This window comes from Emydura macquarii, unplaced genomic scaffold, assembly GCF_026122565.2.
Source record: "Emydura macquarii macquarii isolate MOO-44397 ecotype Brisbane River unplaced genomic scaffold, CSIRO-AGI_Emac_v2 contig_2975, whole genome shotgun sequence".
Lineage (NCBI taxonomy): Eukaryota > Metazoa > Chordata > Testudines > Chelidae > Emydura > Emydura macquarii.
The window spans coordinates 903,234-919,665 of NW_027133112.1; the positions used below are offsets into that span (position 1 = coordinate 903,234).

Sequence of the window (16,432 nt, forward strand, 5' to 3'; positions counted from 1 at the left end):
AGCCCTGTGGCAATGCACTCTGCCTAGGTCCTCAGGCAGCGACAGCTGCCTTCTGCAGCCAGCAGGAGGGGAGCACAGGTCATTTTGAAAGCCCCTATGGGCCACTTTCGGTCTGCGGGTCCCGGGTTGGAAACCGCTGCCCTAGAGGTTTCCAGATCAATCTAACAGATTGTCTATGCTGAGACTCTAGTTGCTATCATTGGTGCTGCTGGATCAGTGTTGGCATTGGTGGAAATCTTTTTCATACGGTTCCCTAATGTAGATATGGCCATGGACTCAATAGCCAGTGGGACAGGTTCAGAGGTGATATGTAAGCTTACATGTTAAGTGGGTGTATATCTCTCTCAAACAGAGTCTAAAGTTTAGCGTACCTGCTGAGGATGCATGAAATAAGAGAGAAATTACATTTTAGTTTAGACTTCCTTAGGTTCGCTTACACTGGTCTCTGAATTTGGACCTGTGAGGAGAAGCCACAACTTATTTTAAACTGAAAAAGAAATAGCAAAGAAAGTTACATAAGTGAAAGTGAACATTTGACTTGTGTATACCACTATTTTTAAGGTACTGTATCCTTCTTATTTTCTATGGCTGTGTTCTCAAAATCCTTAAATGTATGAGAACTTCGGAAGGGCAAAATTGAAACAGGATTTTCTATAGTTTTGTAGATAGTAAATAGTTTGGAATTCAAGCTGGTTGGTGTTTTTCAGATAACTGCCCTTCTCCTGCAGGCAGCTGACCTCTCCACTATTACTGGTGAGAGAACTTTAATGATTGCTCAAGTGTTTCAGGTTATCGTAGCAAACACTGAAAATTTCCATGTACTCTCTGAGATTTTTGCAGGGTACAGGTTTTTGAGATTCCTTTCTGCAGGTCATAATATAATGCAGGTTTTTATTGCAGGAACTTGCAGAACTCAGCAATTACTTGCAGAACTTAGCTACCACACTGTATTCTGAATGGTTGTTCTGAAATGCTAACTGTCTTGTGACCATGTGTGTTAAACAAGAGGTCAATTGTAGTAGAGTCTGAGAGTAAAATCATTAATGTATATTAGGTGCTTAGATGCCATGGTGATCCACATATAATTAGAGATTTAACAAATATAAGTATGAGTAATGAACCCATAAATCAATTTTATATGCAGGGATAGGGACCAGTAAGAGAGGAAGATCTCATATTACTTTAGATTTTGATATTTCGTGACACTGAGGAAAAGAATAGTAACTAAAATTATCAGCACAACCACTAAATATATACCCACTTGACATTTGGAAAAATTGAGTCTTCTGCATGTTGCCTTTGAACTCAGTTCTGTTTTAAAGTAAAATTTTAGGGCACAGATAGATTTCCCTTGTTAGGTTTTCTTTTACTAGAATGCTTTTTCTGATTTTTTTGTACCATGAAAGCTGCTCATGGTGAACTTCTGAAATCTTTTTATTTAATGAGACTCATTTCATATTAGATTAAGTGTGGTTTACTCTTTTCTAAAGTGATCTCTATTCAGCCATGTAGTTAAGAATCCCCCCCTCTCCCCCAGCCCTGACTGAACCAACAGAATTTAATGAACTTAAAGTGGTATGATTACTAGTTAGTTGTGGTGCGTGCATGTGTGTGTGTTCAGGCCTTCTGGATTGATTTCAGGTAAGGCTTGAGGGTGCTTAGTAGCTTTAAAATCAGGCCACTTATGGTAGGTACCTTATTTGAGGTGTAGGTGATTAACTTCAGCCATCCAAGCTTGATGATTATGGTTGTACAGTCCACAATGGTAACTTGACTAGTTTTGTGCAGATGATACTGACCATAAGTTTCTTTGTTGCCTGAAGACAAGAAATTAAGCAAGAATCGAAGTTCAGAATTAAAATGAGTGCTAGCTTCTTTGGGTCCGATAACAAAATAATGTTAAATTACTGATTGCTTTGCTGAGAGCTTGCTATGTGACTCACAGTAACGTTTAAATTTAATTTGCAAAATCACTTGCATTGTAACATTTTTGTTAGTTGTTGTCATGCTAAACATTGCTTGTTAATTGTTTGTATTTAAGCTTGGGCATAAACATACTCTCTTAGGGCCTGATGTTGCAGTCTTTTTGTAAAGAAAACGCTTGTTGAAATCCAGGATTGTCATATTGGGCCAATATAATTTTAATAAACTGATTTTTTATATGCCATGATTTGTTTTTTCTTTTTTCTACACAGATGATCGTGTGGCTGGAGAAAATGCTTGATAAAATAATTAGTATTTTCATAATATTTTTGCTAGTGATAGGAACCCTTCTCTTAGCCCTGCTTCTTACGGCAAAGGTACAGTGCACCAAGAAACATAATCATAAAGTTTTTTAATTTCTTTTTAATGAAAAAGTTACTGATGTTTATGCAGCACTATAAAGCTGAAATATTTTTTGGAATACTGAATAACCAAATGTTCTTCAGTCTATCCTGTTAATACTATGTAGATGAACAAAAAATATTTGTATATGCAAAGTGTATTACCCATATAAACCTTGAAGTAGGAGAATTGTGAGCCATATTGTAATTTTATAATACTAGTACTAACATATTTTGCAACCTCTAGCTGCTTGGTTTCAGTGAGTAAATAGAACACTTCAGATTCTTTAGCATCAGTGTTATGCTGGAGTAACTTATTGCAGTAGTATATTATTGTGAATTTACTTCCCAATTGGTACATCTGAAGGATGCTATTCAAATTCACTGAAGCTCACGTTCAGCATAAATATGTGAAAGTGAGGGAAGAACATACATTTCTATAGAATCATCTGCATATTACCCTCATAAATATTTGTGAGGTGTGCAGGTACACATGCCCATATGAAACTGCCAGTTTTGACTTCATGATCCCACATTCTTAAGGTTAAGATAAATCAAGATTCATGATCAGATTTCCTCTGAAACTGGTTTTCACTGTGCAGCTACTTTTTCTTGTCAATAGAGGTCATTCATTTAATGTGAACTCTTTTGATAATCTTTGTTTATATCACGTTTGTTTTTATTAGAGCTCCTATGGTCATTCAGTCTGCAACTGATGTCAGTTTCCTTTTTCATCTAATGTAGAATTTTTAAAGAATATTGGGTATATGAAATCATACATTTTAGCAGAGTTGTAAAAATTTAACACTAAAGTGTGTGCCTAAATCTGTTTTAAAATATTTACAAGTAACATCTTTCATAAGACATATACTTTTAATATTCTACAATTAACATAGTAATGCATTTTGTAGCATAGTTGATTATTGTAGAACACAACATGGAGTGATTTTTTCACATTTCTTTTCTCCATGGTTCAAAATTTAAATCTGGCACTATGCTTTGCATCTCAGAACTTGATATTACAATTTACACCTACTTTAGGATTACGCAGACTCTCTGTGACTTAAGTATCTTATCTCACCAGTGTGTCTACATCACAGTTGGGAAAATAATTAGCAACTTCTGGGTAGTTTGCCACTTGTGTATGGCCCAAATTTACAAAAGCGACTGGTAATTATGGATTCATGAATTTTTGGGTGCGGGAATGGAGACCTCTTAAAGAAGCCCCACTTTCAAAAAGTGCTAAGTATCTTTCTACCTTGAAATACTCTAAAGGCCTGATTTTTCACAAGTTGAGCACCAGAAATCACTAATCATTCTTGAAAATTTAGATTTAAAAGTCTGGTTCTGTTAATTTTAGGGTGGGTACTAGTTTGTATTACACAACACTTCATGTTTTCTCTTGTCTCTGTTTAACTCAGGTGCATCAAGAGAGCGTTCACTTGATTCAAGTCACAAGCAGCTTGATCAATGAGACTGTAGCCAATCACCCAGAATGGGCAAAGTAAGAGTGCTGAAATTAAGATCCTAGAGTAGATAAATAATTTCAAGGTGCTCTTTCATGCAGTTTTTTTTAATTTAATTTTTTTTTTTTTTAAAAGAAGACTTCTGTGCGTTAAGAAATGAGGGTGACTGTTTCAGGCATGTGCATGAACACTGCTTCTGCTTCCCTTCCCATAAACCTGGTGGTAAACTGCCTTCCAGTTCACCCCGTGGAGTAGTGATCTCTCTTGGAGCTGAAAGGGCAGATGGGAACTGAGCCTAATGGTTTCATTGTGGACCCAGTGGTGGCAGAGTTGTGTAACTTCCTTCCTGGTAGCTGTTTTGAAGAGGCTTGTCTTCCCTGACTAGTGCAGGAGGGCAAAGGGGCAGTAGCCACATAGCCTGGTTCAGAAAATTAACTGGGAAGCCCCTTTATAGGATTGATGGAATGAAAGCAGAGCAAACACCTTTAAAGATAGGGTGCTCTTGCACGAATAGTAAGATTGGGGAAATCCCCTTTTTTGAGTGGGTTAGAAAAGAAAGGAATTGGTCTGGAGAACTCCTTTTTGAGGGGAATTATTAGTGAGAATAAGTGTCAATGGAATGGGAGGAGAATGTAGTATCTACATGTAAATGAAGAATATGCAAGTGTAGGAGGTAGTGGGAAGATTGGAGGGAATAGTATGTGTGGTAAGGAGCAAATAAGAAGGGAAATGAAGAGAAAATCAATGGAGAGAGATGAAAAGGGGCAGTTAAGGAGAAAGGGAGGGAATGAACCAGTGTATGAAGGGGGAGCTCACAGTGGATTGGGTGAATAGTGGCGGGAGAAAAGATCAATCTTGGAGTGGTTTCCAGGTGTTATGGTTACAGAGGTATTTTTCACCCTTTTTTATGCTGGACTTGAGCAAGTGAATGGGTACACTTTTTTTGTTCAGATTGTGTGGATCAGTGATATTCAGACTAAAGCTTGCAAGCTGCAAGTGGCTCTTCAGTATATCTCCTGTGGCTCTTTATAGCCCATGATATAAGAACATGGTGTGATTTATTTTTTTAACCAATCTAAGCTATTAACCAATCAGGATGCTTTTACTATGTTAACCAATTGTAGTTGATACAATAATAATACTTGGTCAGTCATTTTGCTGTGAGAATAATATATAAAACTAAATATTTCCCCATTATACTGTTTAAATATGAATATATAATACTATAGTAAATGAAACAATGAATTTGTATTACTGTGGCTCTTTTGGGTAATTTTGATCACTAATTTGGCTCATGAACCAACTGCTGAACCTGATGTCTGAGTATAACTGGTGTAGACCTGCTGGCATGCACTTAAGGTTCCCCAGCATATTTTAATGTAGTACTATTTAAAGTATGCACCAGCAAGGTCTACACAGATCAATTAATGTTCAACACATTGCTTTGTTTAGAAATTACACCCTCTGTAGAGCGCATTACCCATCATGTAGACGAGCCGCTTGTTGGCATCTGTTGTGTGATTCAGCCCTTGCATTCTGTAGAGAAGATAGAAATGTGACAAAAAAATAAGACTGATAAAAACTGTTAGCTGTAGTGACCAGCTAAATTACTCAAGAAATAAAAATGTTTGAGAAATAGTAGAATCACTAATATCAGTTTGAATTGGACTGCTTATTTATCAGGATTTTTTTCTTGAATAAAAGATAGCATGTTACTTGGTTTCAGAGTTTAATACAAGTAGGTTCAAGCCTTGTCAAATATCCAGCAGGCTCTTGCCAAAAGACTTACTCTATTGTCTTTCAGAGCTTGAAGTGTACATATGTTTAAAATTGGGCAAGAAAGGGACAGTTAAAACTTCTTGTAAACTTCAGATATATTGCATTTTTGAGGAGTCATACTGTGAAGCTGCTGTCAATCAGAAGCTCATTGAGATGAATGAAGGCAATTCACCCCTCTTTTGCTTCAAACATTGCTCCTTCCAGTGTCTGTGATTAGAACTCTGTGGTTCTTTTCTGCATTAATGGGGCAAGATTTGGGGAGCTGATGTAGAAAGTAAATATCCCTGGTGCAACCATAAGGGCTTGAAAGATAAGGCCTCCAAATTATATTTCTAACAAATCAGCAACTCTAAGAACCCAACAAGTGGCTAAACAATTATAGCATATGTACAGATGGACACGATCTCTTCTAAAAAGTTAAATTTAGTAAGATTAAGACCTCTTGCTAATCAGCCTTAGAGTGAAATGTAAATGTAGTAATCTGTATCCTAAACTGAGTTATGCTTTGTATATTTAAGTCTTCATCTTGTCATTAAGATAAAGCATTCTAATTTTAACACAGGTATTAGTTGATATCTATTTAAACTATAGTTGTTTGGAAACCTTTTGTTACTTTTAGTATTTCAGGCACTGTAATGAAATGGTTGAGAAGTATTGGGGATAATTTTATGTATACTTTCCTTCCTTAAAAATATCAGCTGGCTTCCTGAAGCTCAGGTCATTCAAAAGGCTCTCAATTCAGCTGCTAACAATGTGTATCAGTATGGCCGAGAATGGATTACACACAAGGTAAGGATGAAAACAACCTTCTTAATATATTTTTAACTAGTTTTAGTGTTTTGTTCCTTTCCAAAATCAGGGAATAATCTATATAGTTTTGCCTTCTTGTAGATGTCAAATGGTATTTCTTGGATTTCCTTTGTGCTTTAGTTATTTTAAATGCTGTCTTGGTGCAGATTTTATTCATTGCAATTTGCTATTTATCAGAGTTAAAACCTGTTTTTGGGAATGATTTTAATAGTCTTGCTCCCCATGGCTGCTGTTAACTGCTTCCTTTTAAGAGCTTGAAAATAAAAGTATCTCTTACCCTTGTGACTATTCATGTGAGGCCTCTGTAGAAAATGTAATTTGTTTCAGAAACTGGCCTTAGTTAAGCTTTTTCAGATAGTAGAATGCATTGTCCTGAAAATGACCATTTTCAGCCAGTCCATGACCACCTGGGGTTCCAGCCTCTAAAGCACAGAGTACATTGTAGATTGAGAGTTAAACATCCCTTGGGAGGAGGCATGATCTTACATGGTCCTTACATAAGCATTTTGACATCTAGCAAACCTCAAATATATTTGGGAGTATTTACTGTACATAAGGATCTTACAATATTTGTGCTTAGAGTTTAAAGATGCCTGTTTTTCCACTAGGGAGGAGTCTCATCTCTGTGCAATTTAATGTAGTAAAAGGGTTTGTTTGACTTAAGATGTTACGTGCTGTCAGCCACAATATCTCAAACATATACTGTATATCTACAGACGCTGTTGACCTTTCTGGTATTTTTGGACATGAGTCAAACCCTTAGTGAAAATCTAATATGGATGTTCTGGGTTTGAGTTCAGTCAGGGCTGCTACCTTCAAGTTGTTTTATTTAATAAATAAGCATTTCTGTATGTTATAGCTCCATAAGATATTAGGAGACAAAGTGAACAACACTGCTGTGATTGAAAAGCAAGTGCTAGAACTCTGGGACAGACTTTATCACTCTTGGTTTGTGAAGGTGAGTAACTGTTACCTATTGTACATATCACTTTTCTTTTTTACTGGTTCAAGATAACTGTTTTAAAAACATACTTTCTAAGAAAGAAATAGGTTTTCAAAAGCTTGTAATGTTTAGTAAAAGAAATTAATAAAGAGTTAGTTGAGATTTCAAATGCACAAGTCAGGTCACTCTAGAATTAGATTTCCAGTTCATCCAGAACTCTTCTCCTTTGCACATGCATAGTTAGTTACATGCTTCTTTATATGTGCTACTTAATTTATGCTTAATATATATGTGCTGGTGTGTGTGTGTGTGTGTGTGTGTGTGTGTGTGTCTGTTTAGTATGTCAGAGATAAACTTCTGCATTGAATTTTTGTTCTTTGGAAGTAAAAAGGGAGCTATATTTGTGCAACTTCAGACTTAAATATTCATCTGAATTTATGACAAGGCAATTTTAGTTTAGTGTATTTCACTGTTGCTTTGAATAACATTAAGTATGTGCTAGCATGCATATTATCGGAGATTCTACTCGCTGGAGTCTCATAGAACACATCAGAGTGAACTTAATTTCATGGGCAGTCAATACTAGTTTTACTTAAAACAAGGAAAATAAGTAAAGAAAAATCCATTAGGCAATGTTATGATTGATTTTTTTTTTAAATTGTCTAATTTGGCAATTAACTGATCTTTGACTACTAGCGGTAAATATGCCTAATGGCTTGTGATGGGTTATTAGATGGGGTTCTGAGTTACTACAGAGAATTCTTTCCAGGTGTCTGGCTGGTGAGTCTTGCCCACATGCTCAGGGTTTAGCTGATTGCCATATTTGGGTTCAGGAAGGAATTTTCCCCCAAAACAGATTGTCACCTTTTTTCATCTTCCTCTGCAGCATGGAGCATGGCTCACTTGCTGGTAGATTCTCTGTACCTTGAAGTCTTTAAACCATTATTTGAGGACTTCAGTACCTCAGTCATAGGCTAGGAGTCTATTATAGAAGTGGGTGGGCAAGGTTCTGTGGCCTGCATTGTGCAGGAGGTCAGACTAGATGATCTTAATGGTCCCTTCTGACCTTAAAGTCTGAGATCTACATACATTTAAAAATTACACCTAGTCAAGTTGCTCTTTGTTTTGTTTCGTTTTTTTCTCTCTCTCTACCCCTCTATCTATAAATGCATGTATGCACACCCTCTGTATCAGTGCTACATCAGTTTGGACAACAGGCTTATTCGAATTACTTGACATTTGTGTATTTAAATTTTCAAGGACTCTGTTGTATTAAATTTATATAAATAGATATAAACACTTCTAAGATGTTTGTAACTTACCAAGAAGATCTCTGTTTATTTCGGGTAATATTATCTTAGTGTAACTGTCAAAATGGAAAAGAAAATCAAGGCTACTTTTTTTGCCAAGGTGATGTAGTGTGAGGTTTTATGTCTGTGTAAGTAAGATATCAACAAGTAAGAAACGCTAAACATGAGAAAGGGAGACTTCAATAAAATGAAAAGTCTAGTAAAAAATGTCCTAAAGTGAAGCATAAAGGAAGTAAAGTCCTTAGAGGTGGAAAATGGTATGTATGTGACTTAAAAAACAACATAAAAAAAACTACTGAATTTCAGAGGGGTAACCGTGTTAGTCTGTATACAGCAAAAACAACAAGAGTTCCTGCTGCCTGCTGAAATTAAATTTGTTAGTCTTTAAAGTGCTGCAGAACTCTCGTTGTTTTTACTGAATTTCAGAAGATGTGCATACTGCTGAACTAGAAAGGGAACCACAAGGCAAGAAATAAACCTATATGGATAAATAGCGTGTTTCAAGAGGTTATTTTAAGCCAAACAGTAATCCAGTGAAGCCAATAAACAGGAACATAAATTACAATAATATGTGAGAGGGAAATAAGGGCCAAAGTGGATTTTGAAGAATCAAGAGCTAAAGGCATAAAAACTAAAGAAGATATTCTTAAAGCATATCAGAAGTAGGAAATCTGTGGAAGAGTCATTGGGTTGACTGAATCACCATATGTTAAACAGAGCAGTTAAGGAGTAGAAGGACATAGATGAAAATGTACATGATTTCTTTGCATCAGTCTTCAGTACAGGGGATGTTAGGGATACTTACCTGGACATGCTCATTACCGAGATAAAGAAAGAAAGATACAGCACAAATTCTTCATTGGCCCAGACAGTGTAAATCCAAGAGCTCTGAAAGAGCTTAAATATGAAATGATGAACAATCTTCCATTAAAAACAGCTACTGGGCCAGAGGATTGGAGGATAAAAAATGTACATCTATTTAAAAAAGACTAGCGGTGATCCAAGTTGTTAAAGCGCAGTAAGGCCTGCATTTATACCTGGCAGATTGCTTGGAACTAATTGCAAACAAAGTAATAACACTTTGGAGATCATGATTTTACTAGGTGTTACGCATTTCGTAGTGTACATTGACTGAGTTTACTGCATGCAGCAGGGTTCCTTGCATTCTTCTGTTCCATCCCACAAGCTTTCTATATGACATCCTCCTCTACTTCAGGCACTCTCTGCCAATGCCTCCAATCTCCCCTGGCAGGTTTCTCTGGCCCCCTATTCTCTACGCTGCCTTTACCAGGGCCCCCCATTCTCTCCAGTGCCAGGGGTTCTGTGTGCACCCTATTCTCATCCCCAGTATTCTTCTCCAGTTCTTGGTGTACCCCCATTCTTCCACCATGGCAGGGAGTCTGTGTGCTCCCTTGTTGCTGTTCCCAATCTCCCCACACTAATAGTACTTTGTGTATCCCTGTGGCAGGGGTTCTGTGTGTACCCCATTCCTCCGGTCTCCCCCCATTCTAGGGGCTGTGTGTGCCCACATTACTCCTTTCCCCCATGTCAATGGCTGTGAGCATGCCTCTATAACCCCCTCTTCACTTCCATCCCACTCCCACCATTATTTCTCTTCTGACTGGAAGATTACTTATCTTCCGGGCTGTCAACATGTTCGCTGTCGGGAGAATGAGCAGGGGTATGGTTATGCTAGAAGGGGTTTAAAGGTGTCATCAACAGATGACAGTGGCTTCATGGAATCTGACTAAGCATGTCCATTTTAGAGGACTTAGAAAGCCTGACCTTTAAAGAGATGTGATGCAACCTTAAATATAGTGTTATCACTGCATCAGTACAATTAATGATCTGGAATGGTGGGCAAATATTGAGAGAGCAAAATTTGCAGTTGATAGCAAGTTTTGATTAATCAAGACCAGAGAGGACTCTCAGGAACTTTAGAAACCTAACCGAACTAGGTGTATGGGCAACAAGATGGCAAACTTAAGTTTTTTGATAAAAGTAAAACAGTGCACATTATTAAAAAAAATTAAAGTACTCATACACATTACAGGGCTCTAAATTAACTGTATTAATTCAAGAAAGAGACTTGTGTGTAACTGAAAACAGTTCAAGGAAGACCTTTGCTCATTGTACAACTACGGTCAAAAAGCAAACAAGATATTAGGAAGCAGACTGGATTGAGTATAAAACAGAAAATATTATGCCATTATATGAATCAGTGTTAACGCTTCAGTTGGAATACTTGTGGTAACTACTTATTAAAAAGGGTACTGCAGGATTAGAGTGGATTCAGAGAAGGCCAACAAAAAATTATTAGAAGCATTGAAAAGTTGACATGAAAACAGATTCAGAAGATTGGGATTGTTCAATTTAAAATGGAAATGAATAAGAGGGGACATGTTTAAAAAAAAAAAAAAAAAAAAAAAAAAAAAAAAGTGTTAAAAGAGGAGGTAGGTAACAGGGATGCTACTTGAAGAAGAAACTGAGTCTGTCTGCTGCTGATCGGAGAACTTTGGTAGCAGTGACTGTTGGGCCTGCACATGCGCCCTATCTCCTTGTGCTGCGTGACAAGGCTAGCCAATGCATGCAGGTTAATTTCAGTTTCTTCTCAACTGCCCCTGGCTAGAGACAGCCGTTATCTATCCGTTAGTGGATTGTTAACTCTTTCGTTTATTAAATTTATCTTCTTTGGAAACTTTTTAGCCTTTTGTCTGACTGTTTGTTTGGCCTTTTGGGAGGTGGGGGGAAAGGACTTTGTTCTTGTCTACCCCTGGTGGAAGTGACCCTCCTTGTCAAGGGTATGCCCGGCTCTCCAGGCTTCAAGAAATGTCTCACTTGCAGCAGACAAGCACTCTCAGTGCATCTGCTGCCTCGGCAAGGGCCGCATCAAACAAAAGCGTTCCCTCTGCCAGCATCTCGGATGGAGATCCTGCAAGGACAGAGAGCTCTGCCAGAAAATAATCTTTATGGAGGCAGCTCTCTAACTCCGGCCCTCTAGCAGGCATGAGCTTTCTTCTCAACCTTTGACTTTGAAGGATAGTAGGTCGAAGAAACGGTCTGGAGATTCCTCTCATAAGTCAAAAAGAAAGCAGAAAGTCCCCTCAGCGAGCCCAGTGATAGCTGAAAGCAGTTGTCATCTTACTTGGTATCCTTGGCACTGCCGGCACTGAGGTCATCCGGCAGCCATGCTTCGTGCTCAGTATCTGTCACCTTTAATAAGTCCACGGACACTTTGGGAACGAGCACCGAATCTTCAGTACCAAGAGATAAGGGCAAACGCCCTAAGTCACTCCCAGTAAGTGAGTCAACATTGGTACTGCAAGCGATATTGGCCCACCTGGCACCGGAGAGATGGGTGCAGGGTAGATCTCCATCTCTCCCAGCACCAATGCCAGGACACTTGGTACCGGCGGAATTCCATCAAATCAGTGACCTAGGCATGTTGGAGGATCCCGACTCTCCACCCCTCATTATCAAGATCACGGCACTGAGCCATGGCCAACTATAGGGTATCTCCCCACTATCATGCGATACCCCTCCACTGTCAAGTGAGGGATTGGATAGTGAGCCAAAGGGGGTTTTGCAGTTCTCCTACCAAGCTCCTTATTGGATCTGCTACCAACAGGGAATGTACCACCAGATGGGCACTGCCACCATCTTTGTGCGGTCACCGCGGGCACCTCCACCAGGCCCTATACCCCTACCGTGGTCATATGATGACCCCTGGACGGCACACGGACATCATGTCTCAGAGGCACTAAGCATTGCCCGAGACCCCTCCAGGCATGCTTCCTTGGCCATGGTGTCAAGGGTCTCAGAGCCTCAAGAAATGGAGGAATAGGAAGGGGACATGGAGGAGGGGAGAACACCTAAAGCCATATCCTCCTCTTCACGGGATGAAGCAGTCATGACTTCACCACCTTCCATGGCATATGACTTCTACTTGTTCCTACTTAACCAAGACATACCTGGTACCCTTACCTGATGCAGCTCGCAATGTGCCCACCTATCTCCCTTCTAGCAACTCTATACCACCTGTCCCAGGACAAAGGGTGTACCATACATCCCAACTTGGGGATCCTCTGCCTCAAAGCATGGATCCTAGAAGGACATGCAAGAGGTCCTACTACACAGTAGAAAGTCCTCCATACAATGCACTTATTTGCAGAAATGGTCCAGATTTTGGATTTGGTGCACGTCCCAATAAATCTCTGCAGTATCAACTACTCTTCTCATATTCTGGAATATGCTCTGATTCTTTAAAAAATCAGGGTTATCCCTGAACTCTCTCAGGGTCCACCTAGCAGCTATCACAGCATTTGACCAACCCATAGAGGGGTGCTCAGTATTATCGTACCATACCCAAACATTAAGAGGTTCCTTAAGGGATTAACAAACCTCTTCCCTCAACCTTGACTTTCTACCCCCTCATGGGACCGAAACCTAGTACTGAAAGGACTGATCAGGCCCTCCTTCGAACCTATGGCCACCTGTTAGCTAGCATACCTGTTGATGAAATCGGTTTTTCTGATAGCAATAACCTCGGCTAGAAGAGTAGGGGAGATAGCAATTTTGATGGTGAATCTCCCATCAGTTCTTCAAAGATAAGGTTACACTCAGGCTGCATCCAAGATTCACCCTTAAAGAAACCTCCTCTAGTAACATAAATCAGTCTGTCCACCTTCCTGCCTTTTACCCCAAGCATCACTGAGACAATAGGAAGGCCATACTAAACACCTTAAATGTTAGGGGAGCCCTTGCATTCTACCTCGATAGGACAAAAGCCTTTAGGAAGTCCCCTATACTGTTGTTTTCTGTGATGGAAAGGTCTAAGAGAGCCTTTGAGATGACATTGCTAAGCCCTAAATGGGTCTTGAATTGCATCAGCCAGTGCTACCAAATTTGTAACATGACTCCTCCAGACTCAATCAATACACATTCCACGAAATTGGTTTAATCTATTGCCTTCTTTGAGGATGTCCCTATCTCAGAGATATGAAGGATTATAATGTGGGTGTCAGTCCACACCTTTGCAGAACATTATGCGATCATTGGGGACTCTGCTTCTGTTACCATCTTTGGCTCCACAATACTATTTGAGTAGCCCGATTTCGAAATCCCAGCACTCCAAGAGGGGCACTGCTCAGGAGTCACCTAGAATAGAGCATCCATGGGGACACTGCTCGAAGAAGTTTATTTACACTGGACAGTAACGATGGTTCTTTGAGATGTGTGTCCCTATGGGTGCTCCACTAACCTCCCTCCTCCACTCTACTTTGGCGTTCTTGCTTATGACTCTGTGGTAGAAAAGAAGCTGAGGACTGCTAGCCCATGCACATTGGCTAGCCTTGTGCCAAAGCACAAGGAGAAAGTGCATGTGCAGTCCCAACATATACTGCTATTGAAGTTCTCTGATCTGCAGTATAGGGACGCAGACATACCTACAGTGCATTTTCTCTCCATCTGTCTCAATACAACAGGACATTCAGTGAAAGGTAGTAAATTCAAAATCAATAAAAAGAAATACTATTTCACACATGTGACAATGAGTTCAAAGTCTAATCACAGGATTTCATTGAGGCCAAGATTCTGGCAAGATTCAAAAAGGGATTGGACATTTATATGAAGGTTTAATATGGTCTCTAATTGTCAGATTAAGATGAGACCTAATGTAGTAGACTGATTGTCCTACATCTGTGTACTATGGTGTGCTTGCATCTTCCTCTGAAACATTTGGTGCTGGCCACTGTTGGAGATAGGACAGACCTCAGGTGTGACCCAATAGGGCAATTTCTAGGCTCCTGACATTATCCAGGTCCATAACTTGGTTAAAATTTCTGTAAGGAGCTCATCTAGTTACAGTTTACAGAACGCATTTCTTCTGGTCTTAATACTGTAATTATTAGCGTTGCGTATATCAAACTACATCCTCTGGAATTGCTAAATATGTGCACGCAGTATACAAATTGTAGTAGTAGTTCAGTATGCGTACCTTTAAAGCATTAAATACTACATACATTAGCAGCATTTTCAAATGTTTGCTTTGGATTTGGGTGTGCAAAATGGATTATGCTCTATTAGCAGTGTCTACAGTTAATTTTTGTAAAGTGATGATGATGATAATGATTGAAGGTTCAGTTCAGTACCATTAGATGTCTATGGGAGACACTCATCTGACTTCAGAAATCATTGGATCAGTCCCAACGTGCCCAAAAATCTTTCATGACCAAACTAAAACTGCAAAAAAAGGGCACCTCTGGAGGAATGGTCAATTGTTTAAGCTCGCACTTGCATTTCCACCTGGGGTTATATTGGGAAAAATAGTATGCCATTCAAATTAAATTGTGTAGTTATTCATGTACAAATTGTGTAGTTATTCAAGTAGCAAAATAGCTAAAATGAATCCTAGCTAGACTTTAACATCCAGTTGAGATGCAGTTCACACTTCTCAAATTATTCGAGGTTGTCCTCTGGAAGATATTATTGTTTTGAGTCAGTTACTTCACATTTTGAAGGTTTTCTTCTCAACCATATGGTCTGGAGACTTGATATGTTTTTTAGATTAAAGCTTAGATTCTGGAGCACAGCAGTTGTGCTCCGGGGAAAGGACTTCTTGCCAGGCTGCTGAGAATCAGTCCAATTATATTCATTTTCCATATAGGAGAAACTCTTTTCCTCCTAAATATATTTGACAGATTTATATATTTAAGGAATTTTTAATTATTAAAAGGCATTCTGGGTTAGATTTTCAATGTACATGTTTGACAGCTAACTAGGGGGAACATAAATACATAAAAATGTATGTATTTGTGAAAGTACAGTTGGAAGTACCTTGTGCAAATGAAAATAGATTTAAGCTACATAATGGACATGCGCTCTCTAAAGTCCCAGTGGTTTTCTCATTTCTATAAATTGCTAAGATTTAATTTCTATCTTAAATTCATGCATCCGTCGAAGTGGGTTTCTGCCCACGAAAGCTTATACCCAAATAAATTTGTTAGTCTTTAAAGTGCCACAGGATTCTCACTGTTTTACCTTAAATCTGTTGCTTTATTTTTCAGAATGTAACACATTCTGGAAGACACAAAGGACACAAACTGCATATAAATCGTCAGAACAGCTGGCTGGGTGACATTCTGGACTGGCAGGATATTGCTTCGTTTGTTCATGAGAACATTGAGACATTTCTTTCAGTATGTATCTTTTTTATCAATTAAACTACTCATTAATAGTCTCTTTGTAAACTCATCTGAACATCTAATGTGATTTTTCACCCTTTATGATAACAAAGTACTCAAGAATGCGTGAAAAGTTCTACTGTTACAGAGGCAAAATGAGCTATTCAACTATTATCTGAACATCTGTTCACAAGCTGTGACTGTGGAGGGGCCACACTGAGAATGCTCAATCAGGGCAAACTGCAAAGAACAGGACAGATGATGCCCAAAACTAAAGGTTTTTTCTTATAATTAGATTCACCGAGCCAGTAACAAAATAGCTTTGTTAAAATCTTACTGGCTACTAAGAAGCTAAAATACAGTTCCCTTTAAGCAATCCAGCCTTTGGCTCCCACCCAGAGAGCCAAATCTATATTATAGTGAGGATTACTTAAAATCTTGTTCACCATATATAAAGTTCTTCTTTGAGTGCTTGCTCATGTCAATTCCATTCTAGGTGTGTGCATGCGTGCGTGCATGTGCGTGCATTCATAGTACGTTCATGGTCACTGGAATTTTTTTTCCCTTAGTATCCGTAGAGCCAGCTCTGACGTCCTCTGGAGCTCCACGCTCATGATGA

General features: G+C 38.9%; 1 protein-coding gene across 1 annotated transcript in view; it reads left to right on the forward strand.

Annotated features, from left to right (window-relative positions):
• Positions 1 to 16,432, forward strand: part of TMEM245 (transmembrane protein 245) — a 128,714-nt gene that overhangs the window by 53,731 nt on the left and 58,551 nt on the right. Inside the window, exons 7-11 of the mRNA XM_067569945.1 lie at positions 2,196 to 2,300; positions 3,746 to 3,828; positions 6,268 to 6,358; positions 7,239 to 7,337; positions 15,697 to 15,828. Of these exons, the coding sequence (XP_067426046.1) occupies positions 2,196 to 2,300; positions 3,746 to 3,828; positions 6,268 to 6,358; positions 7,239 to 7,337; positions 15,697 to 15,828 (510 nt within the window). The remainder of the gene's footprint in view (positions 1 to 2,195; positions 2,301 to 3,745; positions 3,829 to 6,267; positions 6,359 to 7,238; positions 7,338 to 15,696; positions 15,829 to 16,432) is intronic.